The 20,508-nt window shown below is 39.2% G+C and overlaps 1 protein-coding gene across 1 annotated transcript in view; it reads left to right on the top strand.

The window, feature by feature from the left end:
• The window catches only part of GRIK2 (glutamate ionotropic receptor kainate type subunit 2), a 994,545-nt gene that overhangs the window by 936,407 nt on the left and 37,630 nt on the right, over nt 1-20,508 (top strand). The window contains exon 15 of the mRNA XM_082249558.1: nt 15,824-16,074. Within this exon, the coding sequence (XP_082105684.1) occupies nt 15,824-16,074 (251 nt within the window). The remainder of the gene's footprint in view (nt 1-15,823; nt 16,075-20,508) is intronic.

Raw genomic sequence — 20,508 nt, forward strand, 5'->3', positions numbered from 1 at the left:
CTGTGTGTATCAGAGTTAACACAGCAAAAGAGGCAATATTTTTGCAGGACACAAATACACTTATAAAAGTATACTCAGATGACACCCCACTTCAATATGTGGTATTGGGGGGCCACTTGTTTATCACACCAGTTGTACAAAAAATTGGCCAGTGAGTTTGGCACTGTGTGTATCAGAGTTAACACAGCAAAAGAGGCAATATTGTTGCAGGACACAATACACTTATAAAAGTATGTTAAGATGACACCCCACTTCAATATGTGGTATTGGGGGCCACTGATCTATCACACCAGTTGTACAAAAAATTGGCCAGTGAGTTTGGCACTGTGTGTATTAGAGTTAACACAGCAAAAGAGGCAATATTGTTGCAGGACACAAATACACTTATGAAAGTATACTCAGATGACACCCCACTTCAATATGTGGTATTGGGGGGCCACTGGTTTATCACACCAGTTGTTCAAAAAATTGGCCAGTGAGTTTGGCACTGTGTATCAGAGTTAACACAGCAAAAGAGGCAATATTGTTGCAGGACACAAATACACGTATGAAAGTATACTCAGATAACACCCCACTTCAATATGTGGTATTGGGGGGCCACTGATCTATCACACCTTTTGTACAAAAAATTGGCCAGTGAGTTTGGCACTGTGTGTATGAGAGTTAACACAGCAAAAGAGGCAATTTTGTTGCAGGACACAATTACACTTATAAAAGTATACTCAGATGACACCCCACTTCAATATGTGGTATTGGGGGGCCACTGATCTATCACACCAGTTTTACAAAAAATTGGCCAGTGAGTTTGGCACTGTGTGTATGAGAGTTAACACAGTAAAAGAGGCAATATTTTTGCAGGACACAAAAACACTTATGAAAGTATACTCAGATAAAACCCCACTTCAATATGTGGTATTGGGGGGCCACTGATCTATCGCACCAGTTGTACAAAAAAATTGGCCAGTGAGTTTGGCACTGTGTGTATGAGAGTTAACACAGCAAAAGAGGCAATATTGTTGCAGGTCACAAATACACTTATGAAAGTATACTCAGATAACACCCCACTTCAATATGTGGTTTTGGTGGGCCAAAGTTTTATCACACCAGTTCTACAAATAATTGGCCAGTAACTGTTGTCACTGTGTGTAGCATGGTTAACGCAGCAAAAGAGGCCACATTTTTGCAGGACTACAATACACTCTTAGAAAAGTATACTGTTAAATAACACCCCACTTCAATATGTGGTGTTGGTGGGCCACTGGTCTATCACACCAGTTATAATACATTAAAAGTGCTTTTGTCACTGTTTGTAGTATTGCTGCAGCAACGCGCAACACACCAGTCACAATGCTGCACTGTGCACAATACAAATTTACTATAATATGCTTTCTATATTACAAAGTATATTATACGTGGATTACACCCCTATATAGTGCACTGCACAACTATACCAAATAGCAGCCCTTAAAATGACTTTTGTGGACCTTAACAGAGCAATTTGTTTCACTGGCAATCTCTGTCCCTGATGAACACAGCATACCTATCCCTACACTGAAAAGAGACTGCAGCCGATCTGTCCCTGATGAACACAGCATACCTGTCCCTAAACTGAAAAGAGACTGCAGATCTATAACAAATACCAGCCCTTAAAAGGACTTTTGTGGATCTTGACAGAGCGATTTGTGTCACTGGTAATCTCTCCCTGATGAAAACAGCATACCTGTCCCTAAACTTACAAGAGACTGTAGTAGACATATACCAAATACCAGCCCTGAAAAGGACTTTGTGGATCTTAACAGAGCGATTTGTGTCACTGGCAATCTCTCCCTGATGAACACAGTAGACCTCTCCCTACGCTGACAAAAAGCAGAATGTGAAATGGCCGACAGCTCTGGTCTATTTCTAAGGTAGGGGGCATGTCCATGTGCTGAAATGTTTCATTTGGCTGTCCCCTTCCACCTGACGACTGTGTCATGGGTCAAAGTTCTCCCCAATGTAAACGAATATGGCCGGCGCGAACAACGCCATGTGTTCGCAAAATTGGCTGGTTGTCAACAAGCAAAATTTGCCGCGAACCGACCACCGGGCGAACCGCAAGGCCATCTCTACCCAGAAAAATAATTTCCTGCTTGTGTGGTTGGCTCACCAATTTTCCTAGAAGTCTGCCTAAGATACAAGTCAGATTTCAGGCATCCTCTGCAACATAAATGTCATTTTTGGGGAGATACTCCCAATAGGAACACGTCTAAAGGTATGCAGGCCCAGCAGATTTCCTCATTAGAGCCCTGCAGCTGCCACAGATGATAGAGAATTATGAAACCACTCCCATTTGACCCACTCAGCACAGAGGCACAGAAGAACAAACAATGATTTATTCAGAATAACAAGGTAGACAGGTAGGAATCTGCAGCAAAGTTTGTAATGTTCATAGATCACAAAGAGGGGAATGTTTTTTTCTCAACAAAAGTGGAGTTACGCTTTAAGGAAGACTTCATAAGGGGTCTTGGGAATGCTATCGCCTAGAACTGTATGTATCAAGTGGTAAACCCTAGTTTAATCCTCAGGTAATCCCACCACACATGCACCAGTGAGCCAGCGATACCACAGCCCCAAAAACAACAATCTGCTATTTCTCATTTTTTAAAGCACCTTACTGACTAAAATGGTACCAACTGATTGGTGTAGAGCAAATGTAATGTTACAAAAAAATAATCGAGATGCATACCAGGAAGCTAGGGGAGGGGGACCTGGCTCATTAAAAACAAAGTCCCAAAAGTCCATAGATCAGAAAGGGGTGATAATGATTGGAAACGACAATAACAAAGTCCAATAAGCTAAACCTTTGACCTTGCTTTGTGCACCCGTGCACAGTCCTGTTGGAACAGGAAGGGGCCATCCCCAAACTGTTCCCACAAAGTTGGGAGCATGAAATTGTCAAAAATGTCTTGAGATGCTGATGCCTTAAGACTTACTTTTACTCCCTTTACAAGCCCAACCCCTGAAAAACAACCCCACACCATAATCCCCCTTCTACCAAATGATTTGAACCAGTTCACAAAGCAAGGTCCATAAAGATATGGATGAGTGAGTTTGGGGTGGAGGGACTTGACTGGCCTACACAGAGTCCTGACCTCAACCCGATAGTACACCTTTGCAATGGATTAGAGCAAAGACTGTGAGCCAGACCTTCTCGTCCAGTCAGTGCCTGACTTTAGGAATGTGCTTCTGGAAGAATAGTCAAACATTCCCATAGACACACTCCTAAACCTTGTGAACAGCCTTCCCAGAAGAGTTGAAGCTGCAAAGGGTGGGCCAACTCATTATTGAACACACTAAGACTGGGATGCCATTAAAGTGCAAGTGCATGTAAAGGCAGGTGTTACAATACTTTTGACAATATAGTGTATATATACACTACCAGCAGAGGTGTCCCACCTCAAAATTATATTATACTCCTTTTGGGATTTTATATTTATCTACAAATGAAATCTAATCCAGGAAATAATTTTTCATTCTCAAATGAGGAGGCCACACAGATTGTACCTTAAATGGCAGTATCTAGAGACTTTTTGATTGGGATAACCTCCAGTACGCAATACCCGTTTGTGGGAAAAATTGCAAAAGAATTATACGTCCTTGGAGCTACATAGACTGAACCTGGCTGAGTACCATCGGGTGCAGCAGATCCCAAGAGGATTAAGGGTGAGATTGGCTCCAACAATGTTCAGCGATAATGAGGAATATAAGGCTACATTTATGCAGATCCTTAATAAATGTTCATTTGATTTGATGACTTTAACAATTTCACATATACAGAAGGAATTAGATGTGATGTCAGAACAATTATTTAAGTGGAGAATGAACTAAAATCGGTAGTCTTTTCTGAGGAATTTATGAAACTAAAGGAAACATTGGACATTAATATGGCCAAATACCGTACAGATCTGGAAATGAAAAAACTGAACAAATTTGATCGGGATAGCGAAGACTATCAAAGGAATCAAGTGTATAGATGGCCACACTCTTACACAGGACATGGACAGATGGCGCTAGGCACAATGAGGAGAGATGGAGCCTCAGATTCTTCATTAGAAGTATCTACTGACACTGATTCTTCTCCCACTGTTTTTTTGGATCAAACACAGTTGGAAGGCAGGTCCCATATGCAGACCAGATCACACAATACCACAGAAGAAAATTAAGCCATGTATCTACCACGTCACAACACACGGAACAACCAAAATCGATATCGGAGAATTTACTGTAATACACAAACTTTTCTGCGAGGGCGCTTTCCTCGGATGAGGTAATTGTCCCCAACAAAGGACTATCTTTTTGTTCAAAAAGTTATTTGGACAAGTTTATACTTGATCACGATCTATATAGATTATTCAGGAATATTAGATGGAAGGTGCACCTTGAGCATAAACTGAGTATCAACATAGAGGTTCTGCAGAGACAGTTGATTATAAAAAAAAAATGGGATTATTAAAAAACTCAAAATCTGTGCCACCCACTACCTATGCACCATTGGAGACTCTTGTTAAAGAGGTAATGAGAGATGTACAAGTTTGGATTATCGAGACCATAGACCTAACAATCTTTCTCAGGATGAAAAAATGGTATTGAAGGGGTTAAGTTTGAATCAAGAAATCATATTAAAACCAGCAGACCAAAGTAGCTAATGTATTGTCATTATAGAAAGACAAATGAATAACTTTACACCAAGTTCACTATATGCACCACTTATGTATTTATACATGTTGAGCATATACCACTTAATCTCCTCTTCTCAAGAGAGAATAAATTCATTCCCTCTAATCTTTCCTCATAGCATTGTTAAAAGTTAAACATTGGTAAGGGGGACCCTATAAAAATAAAAAAAACTGTGCTGGATCCCCCCACATTCTATATTATATATACCCTTTGGATCTGGTATAAATTTAAGACAAAAAACAACAAAAAAAAAAGAAAGGGTTCCCCAGTATTCATCGAGCCTCTTATCCAAGCATGGAGCCTGGAATGCCAAGGTAAGAGAAGGATGAGCATTATCCCCCTCTGAACCATGCCAGGCCACATGTCCTCAACAGGGGGGCTTTTGCCAAGGGGGGTTACTCTTGCAAATCACCTTGTCTCCATGTTAGAGAGAGTAAAAGTCTCTTTACCACAATACAGGCCTTGGTTGTGGGGGTCTGTGGGCTGGGGGATTATCAGGATCTGGAAGCCAACTTTAAAATTTAGTGGCCCCTCTCAGGTACTGCCACTATGAGTAAAATATAACATGTAAATAAATACACACATTTTTTTGACCAGTCCTTCATTTAAAAATGCCCCATGAATTAAATCCATTAAAGTGATTGTAAAGTCTCGTTTTGTTTTTTTTTTTTTAATAACAAACATGTTATACTTACCTGCTCTGTGTAGTGGTTTTGCACAGCACAGAGCAGCCCAGATTCTCCTCTTTTTGGGTCCTCTTCAGTTCTCCTGGTCCCTCTCTCCTGTTGAGTGCCCTCACAGCAAGGAGCTTGCTATAGGGGCACCTGAGCTGAGTCACAGCTCCCTCTCTCTCCTGACTGGCTGAATAATTTTGATTGACAGCAGCGGGAGCCAATCACACTGTGATGCTGTCTAAGGCAATGAAGAGGGGCATCCAAGGCAGCTTAGACACTCCTGCAACATCACTGGATAAAGACAGGCTCAGGTAAGTATTTGGAGGCTGAGGGGGGCTGCTGCACACAGAAGGTGTGTGCAGCACACCTTCTGAAGGCATTGGATGTATTAAGATAAAAAAAAAAAACCTTCTGCCTTTACAATCCCTTTAAGTCACCCATTGATTCAGATCTGTGTCAAACATGAATAACGATTCCTGCCAACCTGGCAATGACAGCTACTAGTCCCTGCTGTGGAATGTAAGCAAGGGGGCAGGATCTCTCAGGTGTCACGTTCTTGACTGAGGAGCCAAAGGTGAAGAGGGTAGCCTTGTGAACCCCTGGTGATGGAGACAGGGACTGCTAGATAAGTAAAAAAGCACAGGTGCCTGGAAGTTGGTTCAGTGAACTTGAACTTGGAGATGCTGAGGCTGGATAAGCCGAAGTGATGCAGAATCTTAGTCAAAAGTCCAGGCCCAGGTTGGTAACACAAATTAGTAGTACACATTACAGGCAAGGGGAATTCAAGAAAATTGTTAGCTGTAACTGGGCCAGTAGCAAGATCAGCAGGTTTTCAGGAGTACAGAACACAGGGATTTGAACTGAAGACAAACCAGTGATAAGGCTAAGAAGACCTCAGATTTACATAAGTCCCCAAGCTCCAGGATCTGTGGGTGTGCCTGTGCATGCACTTGTGTGCTGTGGTTCTTCCAAGTCTTGTAAAACTCCTATGCTCATGGATATGTGCTTTTCTCTGTACATTTACACAAAGTTAACGACTGCTACCTGAGGTTCCTTACACCAGATGACATCATTGATCAACTATGGACATGACAGTATTTGGTTAATAAAGTCAGGGGATTCCACGTAAAGTAATTTAATAAATTTGGTCATGGAATTTTGGGGTATGATATTGGGGGGAGGGGGGGGGGGGTGAGGGCATGACAGTTGTTTCTTGCAAACTTACCCAGAACCCAAACTCTGGGAGTTTGTCTTATTACTAACAGTAATGTGGCCTTGAAATGAAAACATGTATTAACAGTATAAATATACAGTGTATTCACAGGGACATTCAGATGCAGAACTGTACTATTCAAAAGAACTTGTGGGAGTGCAGCAAAAAGCAATTAGTACATGACACCTAGCACATCTTCTAACAAGTATAGTTATCATTGCCCGGCAGTTAACTTTCAAGCTTCTTTGTCTATTGCTGCCTGGTGTTTTGAAAATGTTTCCTTTCATGTCAGGAAAGCTTTCTATAACATTATTTCCATGCTCTAGGAATAGAGTTTTAATCAATAGTCCAGTGAAGCTTAGCACATGAATTAGTTTTTAAGGAAACATATAAATTTAGTGAATTATCTTCAAGTCATACCACTGGGATTCTGTAGTGGATTGGAACCTTTGTTTTTTGCTACACTGTTTGAAAATCTATAAATAACATTCCACTTTATACTCGAGAAAGCAAAGGAATTAAATTATTTTAGGCCTGGGGCTTCAACATAGCACTAAAAAAAAATCAAAGCAGTCTACTAATATGCATTGTGATATCTTCTTCTCAATTTTAAGACATTTATAGTTACTACTGCATTCAATATATCTGGTATACTGGTGTACTGACTTTGTCTGATGCTGGTATACTGACTTTACGTTAAACCACTTACTTTTAGTGCTCAGCTACACACAATAACAAAGAGACGTTATGAGACATGGGCTATGAGTGTTGGCTGAGTGAAATACAGTACTGAATATTCAAGAAAATCTGTGCTCAAAGAAATACAGAAGCTGCTGTTGTTGACTTCTGTCTAATGATATCATTGCTTGTCTGTCTTGCTGATCAGTGGCCTAAATAGACCCCCAGCCATCCAGAATCCCATAGGACTGTCTCAGGACTTAAATGATATTCTGAATTCCAGGGCATGTCCCAGTGCGAATTTCTGGAGCACTCATTCTATTTATGCAGGGGCTGTTGAGTGGAATTATTTCTTGCCCAATAGTATTTGCATCTGAAGCAGAGGAAGGCAATAGTTTTGGATACAGATGTTGCCCCTGTACATAAATATGCACATAACATACACAGGACATTTTTCCACCATTGATGCCATGACCTAATTTCTCAAGCTCAGCAAAAACCAGGGCATTTATCCATTCACTGCACCAATGCAAGAACACTTTTCCCCCACACTGGCTTTGATGCTGGGCCATTTACCTTCCTACTGACACAGGGGCAATTTTCTACTGGTATCTCTTCCTCCCACTGAACAATGACTTGGAAATTTTAATTACCGCTGGGCTTGGGCCATTTTTCCTCAAACCGGCAATGCTGCTATGATATTTTTCCACCCTTTGACCATTGACACTGAGGCATCTTCCACTTTCATTCTTACTGCTTGTTGACACCAAGGCATTTTTTACTCCCATAGCCAAAGAACCCTGGGTTGTTTTTGTTCCCATGCATCAGCGATGTAAGGGGCACCATCTTACATAATTCTAGTCACTGCACTTTGTAAACTGTATTGTACATTGCATACTCCTAATTCCTGCATTCGGTATATTATTATACAGTATCTCACAAAAGTGAGTACACCCCTTACATTTTTGTAAATATTTTATTATAACTTTTCATGTGACAACACTGAAGAATTGACACTTTGCTACAACATAAAGAAGTAAGTGTACAGCTTGCATAGCAGTGTAAATTTGCTGCCCCCTCAAAAAACGTCAACACACAGCCATTAATATCTAAACCGCTGGCAACAAAAGTGAGTAAAACCCTAAGTGAAAATGTCCAAATTGGGCCCAATTAGCCATTTTCCCTCCCCCGGTGTCATGTGACTCGTTAGTGTTACAAGGTCTCAGGTGTGAATGGGGAGCAGGTGTGTTAAATTTGGTGTTATTGCTCTCACTCTCACACTCACTCATACTGGTCAGTGGAATTTCAACATGGCACCTCATGGCAAAGAACTCTCTGAGGATCTGAAAAAAAGAATTGTTGCTCTACATAAAGATGTCCTAGGCTATAAGAAGATTGCCAAGACCCTGAACCTGAGCTGCAGCACTATGGCCAAGACCATACAGCAGTTTAACAGGACAGGTTCCACTCAGAACAGGCCTCGTAAAGGTTGACCAAAGAAGAAGTGTGCACGCGCTCAGCATCATATCCAGAGGTTTTTCTTTGGGAAATATACATATGAGTGCTGCCAGCATTGCTGCAGAGGTTGAAGGGGTGGGGGGTCAGCATGTGAGTGCTCAGACCATACACCGAACACTGCATCAAATTGGTCTGCATGGCTCTCATGCCAGAAGGAAGCCTCTTCTAAAGATGGACAAGAAAGCCAGCAAACAGTTTGCTGAAGACAACCAGACTAAGGACATGGATTACTGGAACCATGTCCTGCGGTCTGATGAGACCACAATAAACTTATTTGGTTCAGATGGTGTCAAGTGTGTGTGGCGGCAACCAGGTGAGGAGTACAAAGACAAGTGTATCTTGCCTACAGACAAGCATGGTGGTAGGAGTGTCATGGACTGGGACTGCATGAGAGCTGACGGCACTGGGGAGCTACAGTTCATTGAGGGAACCATGAATGCCAACATCTACTGTGACATAATGAAGCAGAGCATGATTCCCTCCCTTCAGAGACTGGGCCACAGGGCAGTATTCCAGCATGATAATGACCCCAAACACATCTCCAAGATGAACACTGCCTTGTTAAAGAAGCTGAGGGTAAAGTTGATGGACTGGCCAAGCATGTCTCCAGACCTAAACCCTATTGAGCATCTGTGGGGCATCCTCAAAACAGAAGGTAGAGGAGTGCAAGGTCTCTAATATCGACCAGCTCCGTGATGTCATCATGGATTAGTGGAAGAGGACTCCAGTGGCAACCTGTGAAGCTCTGATGAACTCTATGCCCAAGAGGGTTAAAGCAGTGCTGGAAAATAATGGTGGGCACACAAAATATTGTCACTTTGGGCCCAATTTGAACATTTCCACTTAGGGGTGTACTCACTTTTGTCCCCAGTGGTTTAGACATTAATGGCTGTGTGTTGAGTTATTTTGAGGGGACAGCAAATTTACACTGTTATATAAGCTGTACACTCACTACTTTACATTGTAGCAAAGTGTAATTTCTTCAGTGTTGTCACATGAAAAGATATAATAACCGATTTACAAAAATGTGAGGGGTGTACTCACTTTTGTGAGATACTGTATGTCACATAGTCCATTTTTATATTCCACCAATAGACCAGCTATTCTGTCAGAAAGCCAATTTCCAAAAAGTTTCCAAGCCAATATCAAACGCTGAACTGCCTGGCAGGTCACATGCATATCACGTGATACAACAGTTCTCCACTAAATACCAAAATGTATGGTGTGATAACTTGCGGATGGAAGATGCAGGTGAGACACAAAGCAATACCCGAGTTAGTGTCTCAGACCTAGTAGTGCCCGATCCTAGCGGTGCCACTCTTTATGTTATGCACCATTGCAATTTAGGTCTTATTCTAAGGTACCATTGCTAAGAGTATACTGTTATTAGTTACTTATTAATTTTCCTAATGCATTAAAGCGTTTGTTACAACAACACTTTATGTTCCTTATATATGCATGCTGTACCATGTTCTTGTAAGAGAAAGTATCCTGTTCTCTTTGTATTGCTTCCTTTATGTGAAATCTCTGGTGTTCCTGCCAGTTCTTCTGCTTCCCTATTAAAAACTGACCACACTAAGCAGGAGAGCACATAGCGGTCAGTTCCCTAGCTATGCTTGGAACTCAAGCTGCTCTCCTTCAATGAACAGACTTGTCCTGACACGCCCCCCTGCACAGCCATTCATTGGGAAGCTGCTGCTTTTTCTCCCCCCAGCTTTTATGCAGCTCAGAACAGAGGGTATGTGATCACTTATAAAAAAAAGGGGAAAAAAGGTATTTAAAATGTTTTTTTATATCTATACAAAAATGTTTTACCTTTAATTTTTATTTTAAACTGAATGGGTTGTTTTACAAGGTTTACAGTCACTTTAAGATTTTGATGGAGTTAAATAGAAATATTTTTTCTATAACCCTAGCAGCAATTATTATAACTCTAATGTCTCCTTAGTTTAATAGTGAAAAATTATGTGAGAGCAATAAGGTATGCCACTTGTGTCTTTCTAGCCTACTGGTGTTATGTCAAAATGATTTACTTCAATGTCTTTATTGACTAAAATATGAACATGATGAAGAGTCATTTACTGTATGTTCAAATCTCTCCATAGTCTGTCTGAAACATTTAGAAAGTTTTCAGTGTGGAAGGTTATTAAACTAAAATAAAATATTCTCATAAGACATAAAACTCCATATTTTGCTGTTTACTTTCTAGAAAAACGAAGTCTAAAAACAACTTGGAAGTTTTTACTTCTACCATATGTCCAGACACATAATATGTGTGCTGCAGGCTTTTACTGACTGTTGACTCATGCTACCAGGCATCTTGGCCAGCTAAACTACAGCAATTTCCTGTTTATTCAGGAACATTTTCATATCTGTACAGCTTGTAATTCACAGCATACAAGAAAATTGTATCTTGAATTTTTGTTTGCTTTTATTTATTGTTAATAAAATATGTATTCTGTTTGTCACTTGCTTTGGAAATTGGTAATCAGCACTTTCAAGAATGTTGGCTTTGTAAAATAGAATTTGGTCTACATGTTTTACATGCTGCACAATAGGCTAGTTTATTCCCTAAGTTAAAATACAAAATATGTAATATGCATATATATATATTAAAGTGGGCTTTTACTCTTAAAAATATGTCTTTCCCTCTTTGTCCCCCATGCCTTTTACAGTTCGAGAATGTTTCTTCACTTTTGCAAGTTTACTATCTTTTTAGTGTTTCAGCCAGCAATCACTCATTCCGAGAATGATATAGGCATCCCAAGTGCCTCCTGAGATGTTTTCATCACACATCCCAGGAGAATTGCTGAGGTGCCATGTGTCATGTCATTTTTTTTTTTTACATGTACAAACATAATACTGCTAGGCATTGGAATTCACAAAGACCCAGCAGAATGTATGCACATGGGTGGGGTATTTCCATGCATGTATACACATGGCACATATTTCTAAAAGGAAGGTGTATGGCGCTGCCAAAATGTGCTGATGGTTCCGTATGTCCAACAAAGATGCTAAATGTTTATACGATATCAATCACCACTATAAATAATAAATTAATAAAGTGTCAGGTGCATCATGTGCGTGTCACAAATAGATATGTGCAATAATATAGGGGATCCAACTCTGTGAAGAATAAATATTTGTGCTAAAACCGTGAAGAAAAAATGTATACAAAATAAGTGTAAATTGGTATATATATAAAATTGATAAGAAGAGATAAATAAAGTGTATGAAATGTAAAAAAATATAAATGAATATATAAAAACAGTTGGATCCACTTAAATAAGCTGTGAATATCTACAACCTTATAATTATACAGTACAAAGCATCAGGTATGGCATAATTAAAGTGGACGATGGATGTATAAATATTATGGCAGCAATAGTCCAAGTATAAATAAGTCCGTAATAACTAAGAAACCTAAAAAGGAGGATAGTCCCACAATGGTAAAAAAACTTTTCCTAAAATAAGGGGCAAAAGTGACTTGAGTGCAGGTGCTCTAATGATGAATATTTGGAGGTGCTCAGGTATTTGGTGACCATTCAGTGCTCCCCGCACCCCTTGGACCGCACTCACCAGAGCTATGTACCCCTGCAGGGGTATCAGGCCTTGGATCTATAATCCTGGGTCTCCTCCACTGGCCGTCAAAGTGATTAGGTGATCCAAATATCTGCCCGAATCTTGCAAACCAGGCTCCTTGGTATTAGGGTCCAGAGGTGTACTGATATATGGGGGAAGAAGGCTCACATAGAGTAGTACCGCTTTTAAAATGCTTTATTAGAAATTAAAAAATAGGTACTCACAAACGAAAAGAGGGTATTAGCATGAAAGAACAAACTCTGGACCCTAATACCAAGGAGCCTGGTTTGCAAGATTCGGGCAGATATTTGGATCACCTAATCACTTTGACGGCCAGTGGAGGAGACCCAGGATTATAGATCCAAGGCCTGATACCCCTGCAGGGGTACATAGCTTTGGTGAGTGCGGTCCAAGGGGTGCGGGGAGCACTGAATGGTCACCAAATACCTGAGCACCTCCAAATATTCATCATTAGAGCACCTGCACTCAAGTCACTTTTGCCCCTTATTTTAGGAAAAGTTTTTTTACCATTGTGGGACTATCCTCCTTTTTAGGTTTCTTAGTTATTACGGACTTATTTATACTTGGACTATTGCTGCCATAATATTTATACATCCATCGTCCACTTTAATTATGCCATACCTGATGCTTTGTACTGTATAATTATAAGGTTGTAGATATTCACAGCTTATTTAAGTGAATCCAACTGTTTTTATATATTCATTTATATTTTTTTACATTTCATACACTTTATTTATCTCTTCTTATCAATTTTATATATATACCAATTTACACTTATTTTGTATACATTTTTTCTTCACGGTTTTAGCACAAATATTTATTCTTCACAGAGTTGGATCCCCTATATTATTGCACATATCTATTTGTGACACGCACATGATGCACCTGACACTTTATTAATTTATTATTTATAGTGGTGATTGATATCGTATATACATTTAGCATCTTTGTTGGACATACGGAACCATCAGCACATTTTGGCAGCGCCATACACCTTCCTTTTTTTCCTTCAATCTCACTATATTTTTAGGGAATATAGTATAAAGGTAGGCTGCAGCCAATATCAAATATTAAATCTAAAATTATCCTAAGAGCGGATTTTCTACATTTCACATATTTCTAAAAGGTAACAGATTCCAGAAATCAGCAGTGTGTAAGAATCCCCAGATAAGAGTTTGTGGGGTTAGGGAATACCCAAGACCAACCTCCCAGATGGTCAATGGGGGGGAAACAACAACAAAAAAAGGGGAAGAAGAAAGGGAAATATGTGTGGGACTTTCAGGGTACCGTATTCAACAATAAACAACAGTAAAATCTAGAATTTTTATTTCAAAAAACATAATTTAAAATTACATGACAATGGTGTGGACATGATCAGTGTTTACATGTACTCTGAACAATGTTTACAAACACAGTATGAGTTTTGGCAATCCTGTGATGGATTCTCAAACTTCAAAAATGCGTAAACCTCGACATGTTTCGTGGTGTAACCACTTCTTCAGGAGGATGCTATACACATTTATGCTTTCAACTAATTTATGGTTGAAAGCATAGCAATTTATGCTTTCATCCACCCTGAGCATACACTGCTGGGGTTGCTACGGACAACGCGTTTCGGAGGCGTGGCCTCCTTCTTCAGGTCTCCGTAGCAACCCCAGCAGTGTATGCTCAGGGTCCTGATTCGGGATCTCTCCTCTGTGAGGAAAGGAAAAGATGGGAACTCTTTCCAAAGTGACACACAAAAGAGTAAAACCTAAGTAAAAAAAAAAAATGCAAAATAATATTTTTTTTAAATCCTTCTGATTTACTGAAATTTAGATGTGAACAGAAAGCAACAGCTTTTTTGTAGAACATCACAGGCCACTGTCTTGTGCAGTAAAAATGGTATGCAAGTTTATAGAATGTATATACATTACATAGCACTTAAACAGCAACAAGAGAGTACTGGATTGTTATGTTGCAAGGTTATATTTAAGCAAACAAGGTAATTAACATATGATATACCTCTTATTAATACCTGCAAACTCACGCATGTAAAGCTCAAGACATCCAAAGTCCAGTAAATTTATGAATGACAGATGCATTGGTTAGTCATAACAAGTTCATTTGGAGAAAGAAAACCTAGAGTTTTCTTTTGCTTGTTTCCACATAACAACATATACCTTTCACACATCTACACATTCTTTTTTTTTAATACAGGGCTGTAAGACATTTCATGAGTAGCAATTAGTAATATTTCTTGTGTCAAATGTTTTCCTTTTGGTTAACTAAGTAGCATAGTTTCCATAGAAGTCTCCTACAGGATTTCCTTTTTTATAATGTATACTTATCTGTGAGAGCGTTTCAGCCCACACTGTGCAGGATATTATGTTGTATTAGCAATAATTTCAAAATAAATACATTTCTGATTAACTTTAAATGTGAAATAAGCAGTATAGTATATTGGTATATGAATTAAACTAAACTATTCTCTTAATATACAGGTAAATACTTTGATTTTGACAAGTAGTGCAAAGACACATATCTGGCTCGTGGCAGCATCCTGAGAATCCTTCTTAGCATCCAGAAATATAATATAGCCATTTGTTATTCTTCTCATGTATTGTATGTATAATAAGCTATTTTCCGTCTGCTTTAATGTAGATTTGGGGAAAAAGATAATTGCATAAAAACTGCATTGGAAATAAGCTACTAATATTTATATGAACTCTTGAGAAAAAAAAAAACATATCAGATAATAATTTATTAGGGAACTGAAGTCAAAGCAAAAGCTTCAACCTCTCTTGCTAGCATTACCCTACCTTTGCTTCTTTGTCGTGGATAGTATAGAAAGCTGCACTGTCACTTTAGGCCTCATTAACATGGGATGATTACACCTGTGTCATGTTCAGGGCCATGTTTTACCAGCAACACCTGTGCATTCCGTGTTGGGAGTCCCATTGTTGACTTAAGAGTACAGTGGCTACATGGACACAGCCACTTTATTCTAAAATCACATACCTGTGGGTGCGGGTACTGGTGCGTGTCCCTGAACTCACCCTGGGTGGGTTTGAGGCCGTGTACCTGCACCCGCACATCCATACAGATGTCATATTGGGAGCAGCAGCTGTGTCTGTGCAGCTGCTGTGTCTCAATAAACAACAATGAGATTTCCAGCTTGGAGATGCATGAAACACCTATGCATCCCCATGCAGGGCGCACAAGGCACAGATGTAATCTCCTTGAGTGAACAAGGCCTTATATTTGAAGCTTATACACTGAAGTATTCTGCGTTAGAATCCAATATCAAGAATTGACTGAAACAGAAATAACAAAAATTGATAATGAATTTCTATTATCTAAATTGTATATATTAAATGTTATTTAAGAGTCACTGCAATGAGTACAATACAAAAATAATGGTGTATTTTCATTTTTGCAGGTTCCCCGTATAGAGATAAAATAACCATAGCCATTCTTCAGCTTCAAGAGGAAGGAATTCTGCATATGATGAAAGAAAAATGGTGGAGGGGCAATGGGTGCCCTGAAGAAGAAAGTAAAGAAGCCAGTGCCCTAGGAGTACAGAATATTGGAGGAATTTTTATTGTTCTGGCTGCTGGACTGGTCCTTTCAGTATTCGTTGCAGTGGGAGAGTTTTTATACAAGTCAAAAAAAAATGCTCAGCTAGAAAAGGTAAGTTGGCATTCAAGAAAAAACACCGTAATCTAATAGCAGATAGTCACTTTTATCTGGACTCACTTTGTAATGTTAAATAGTAGCACAGTTGCCAACATTTGGAAATAAATAAAATGGACTCAATGAGGATGATTTAATAAATTAAATGATTTGTTCATATCATGCTCTGAATGAATAATAATGTCAATGATCCTATCATTTGTTTAAAATACTGGGATCTTCTTTTTACATGATTGGTTAAATGAAATGAATCTTCAAACAATTTATTCTGTGAACTTTCTTGATTCCTTTAGTAATGCAGTCTCACTAAAAAATGTAGAAAAAATGTGGCATGGTAAGCACGCCATCTGCTAGGCTTGTGCATGCAGGGGCAAAAAAGTGGGTGTGGTCAATAAAGTGGGAGAGTTCTTATAGGGTTGGCTTGTACTGTTCCCCCTTTACACTTTTCTTTCCTATATTTTAGATAAAATAGGGCCTGAGTAAAGAGAAATAAAAGTAAGAATAATCCAAATTATGGTGTGTAGTAGAAAAATAAGCCTGACTGGTATTCTGTTTGATCAAATAGGTGCATATTGTTGGTGTCAATGGGATATTGCAATGAACCTCATGGTTAGTGTCAGTGGGATAACATAAGCCCCAGTTGTTGATGTTAGTGAAATAAAATAAGCCTGGTATAGGGAGATAACATATGCCCTATCATTGGTGTCAGTGGGATGAAATTGTTGGTTTTATTGATAGCAAATTAAACCTGAAGCTTTGTCAGTTGGAGTGCTTACCCCAACACACCTTCTTACTGCCACTCTGTCTCTGCTGGACTAGAACCATATTGGGACTGTTGGGTAGGTAATCCATCCAACAAGTCACAACTTCAGTACCATGTGTTGAAATGTACCCCCCAAACCATAGCTATACTTTCAATTCCCTCTTCCCAGAACACTACATAAACTCACGTTTGCAGACCTACGTATAGTCATATTTCTGCAATACATACAGTATCCAACCCCCCAGAGTCCTACATACTCTCACATCCCCACCAGCAGCTCTACATATACACATCTTTACCCTGTATCTCCTTATCCCATCTTCCTCTTAGGAGCTGGAGAACAACGGTGCCCCTATATGTGTTGCTGCAAGCAACGCTTTAACACACATCCCTCCACTTCCCTCATTGCTTTTCTTGGCAGGACAGAACCCCTTCCTCTCCTGCCATATTCACCCTGAGCAAGTGCAGGAGACAGAAACTGTAAGCAACCCAGAAGACATGCGGAGTCAGGGGGGTCTGATTAAGGAGGACTTGTAAGAAGTTTTATTTGAAAAATTATATTTAAAGGCAAAATCTTGTTGTTTTAAGTAAATGCTCCAGGCTTGATGAAAGCTTATTTTTTATTCTGAGAAACTCCAGTGGGTAGATCACCCTCCTAGAGTACCACATTTTGCCCCTCTACTATAGACCTTAGTGTCCTCTTTGTTTAAATATGAGGTTTCAGCCTCTCTGCTGTACAATTTCTCTATTTCAGGAAAGAATCTATGTATTTATTGTATATTTTTCCTGCACTACCAATAGGTAAAATATGTTATCCACGCCTAGCTGAATATGATTTCAGGATCAGACTGGGTGCTATGAAAAAGGAGGCCCATCAGTGGTACTATATGCAAGAACCAGATGCTGTATTCCTAGTTTAATATCTATTAGAAAACATGCTGTCTTGGCACTCACACCTACCATTAGGCTGGACTCACTCTGCTTCATGTGCATTGCAGTTTGTGTGGTAACATACATGCACTGGTGTGAAATGGCCCGTATAATTTCTCTTCAAAATACAATGAACTGCAGCACATAGATGTGAACCAGCCACATAGGAAAGAATAGGATTTCTACTTGGGGTGCATGGGTTTTCTGCATTAAAGCAGAAAAGTGTGAATGGGTCCTATAAGGCTTACAAATTTAGTAAAACTGAAAAATATATATATATATACTATCAGAACTGTAACCAAGGGTGTGCAGAAAGGGTGTAGACTGTAAAACCTATACTGCAGGTCATTATTAAAGCGGTAGTAAACTGCTGGGTGTTTTATTTTTGTACCCTGAAAGGTAAAGCCATAATGTGCTAGTATGCTAGCATATTATGTCAAAATTAGCTTAAAATGAAGCCCTTCCAGCGCCAAGCTGTCACTGATGCTTCTGGGTTCATGGACTCCAGTCGTGTGACTGGCGGGAGCCACTGTTTACGGCACAGGACTCCGTTTCTTCAGAGCGCATGCACCAAGGATGTGACCGGCTGCATGTACAGTAAATATCTCCTAACCGGTGCACATTAGGAGATATTTAAAATACCTATAGGTAAGCCTTATTATAGACTAACCCAGCCTTTTCCAACCAGGGTACCTAGGCAGCCCAGGGTTGCCTTCTGGGTTTCCCAGGGGTGCCTTGACAAAATGCCTAAAAATTGCGCCAAATTTTCCAAAAACTGTGTACCAACCAGCGGGGGATCAAGATTTCTTTCTATTACACAAAGCCATAGGTTTTCAATGTGCAAGATTACAACCTTGGGCAGCAACCTAACAACTCCTGATGTCATCGATTAATTAGGAGGACACCGGGCACATGCATGATATCCTTGTTTAGCACCTCCCCCTGCTCTGCCAGTGGCTAGGGTCACATTAGCTGTGTGAGGGAGAGAAGATGAGGAAGAAGAAATGCTGGAACACTAGTCAGTGCAAGTGTGCAAAAGTGTATTTGCTTTAAAACAATAAATCACCTCTAATGTTGGATGTTCTGTGTGTGTAGATGCTGCTGCAATATGTAAAACTATTAGTTTAGTTTTATACATTTTAGAATGTGTTGCCTCGAGATCATCCATAATTATAAAGGGTGCCTCGAGATTGTTAAAAATTTTAAAGGTTTGCCATGACTGGAAAAATGTTGAGAAACCCATTGGCTAACCTATAGGTAAAACACAGAGATGGGATGGGAGTTTACTCCCACCTTAAAGCACTTCTTGCAGTACATTTTATTTTAAATATTTTACATTTATCCATTAGCTATATCAGTTAAAGTCACTGAAATATATAAAAACATAACATGTTTTGTGTTCTGTAATGAAGAACCTGGCCTTGATCACTGTGTGATTCTGCTTATGTCTTAAAAAAAAACCCTCTATGTTAATACTGAGTTCTGAGCATTGTAAATGTGAAATGCATGATGTAGACAATCTCCTTACTGGGCACCATGGATGCCTGTACATGCATGAAGTTCCAGGAGACTTCAGAAGCTTTGATAAAGAAATTTATGAGGAAGAAATTCTTTGATGCGGCTACACATATCTCCAGAATACACCACTACACAGAAAAGATGAATGATATTTTGACCAAACAGTAACACTGATTACTTGAATGTAATTATATTCAGCTGAAGTGGGATTTTAGATACAAATTTTATTTCATGTAATAATAATGCAAACCACATTTTAGATATTGAAATAGTCTTACACTTCAAACATCTTTTGTTTGAGACCAAAATTAAGGACTTAGGATATGCAATTCTTTTTTTTGTTCAATACCTTAAGTGAGATTTAGGCTGAGCAAATATAATATTACCAATTGATTTGCAGTGTCAAAAACCTGGCCCCAGTAATTCTTTGCAAAAGAATTCCATTTTTAAAAACAATTACCCTACCTATCTCTGAACCCTCACAGTAACCTAATTCTGAAAGTGGAACTGACATTTAACCCTTACACAAACCCCTTAAATGTAATCTAATCCATAAAATTTACGCTTAGTACTTACCATAGCACCAAAATTTAAATGTGATTGTCAGCCTATCCCTGAAAATAAATCTTTAAAGCGATCCTGTAACTTTAACAACAACTCTATAAAGGCAAGAGTCCGTTGGCATACTTCCACATTGCCAGGGAATGTTGGGAATTTTTCTGATCAGAAAATCCCTGTATTTAGGTAAAGTACGGTAGGTGGACTAAAATTTAAATTAACATTAAACATTTACACTTACCCTAAAATGTTGCCATTTAACCCCCTAAACCCTAGCCTTAGCTTAATCTCTAACAATAAAAACAGCCTCTGCAAAACTATACTTGTCATCCAAAACTACTGGTGCCAAAACTTCTTTTTTTTCCCATCAAGGTCTACAGCTCCAAATTCACAATGCATAAAGTCACCACTTTTATAAAATCCAATCTTTACTGTTTAAGTCTTGAAATATTAAAGTTTTGCCCACTCTTCAATAGTCTATGTATCTGTATAAATCTATGTATATGCAATAAGGTAATATTGCCTTGGAGTAGAATAACACATGTGACTTTTGTTCACAGCGTAGCACAATTAATGTGCAGTTTAACACAGGTCTGTGATAATGTATTGCTTTTCCTATAGGCTGCTATCTTTATTCTGATTATGGACAGCTCTGTACTTGA

This window comes from Pelophylax lessonae, assembly GCF_965119305.1.
Source record: "Pelophylax lessonae genome assembly, chromosome: 3".
Classification (NCBI taxonomy): Eukaryota; Metazoa; Chordata; class Amphibia; order Anura; family Ranidae; genus Pelophylax; species Pelophylax lessonae.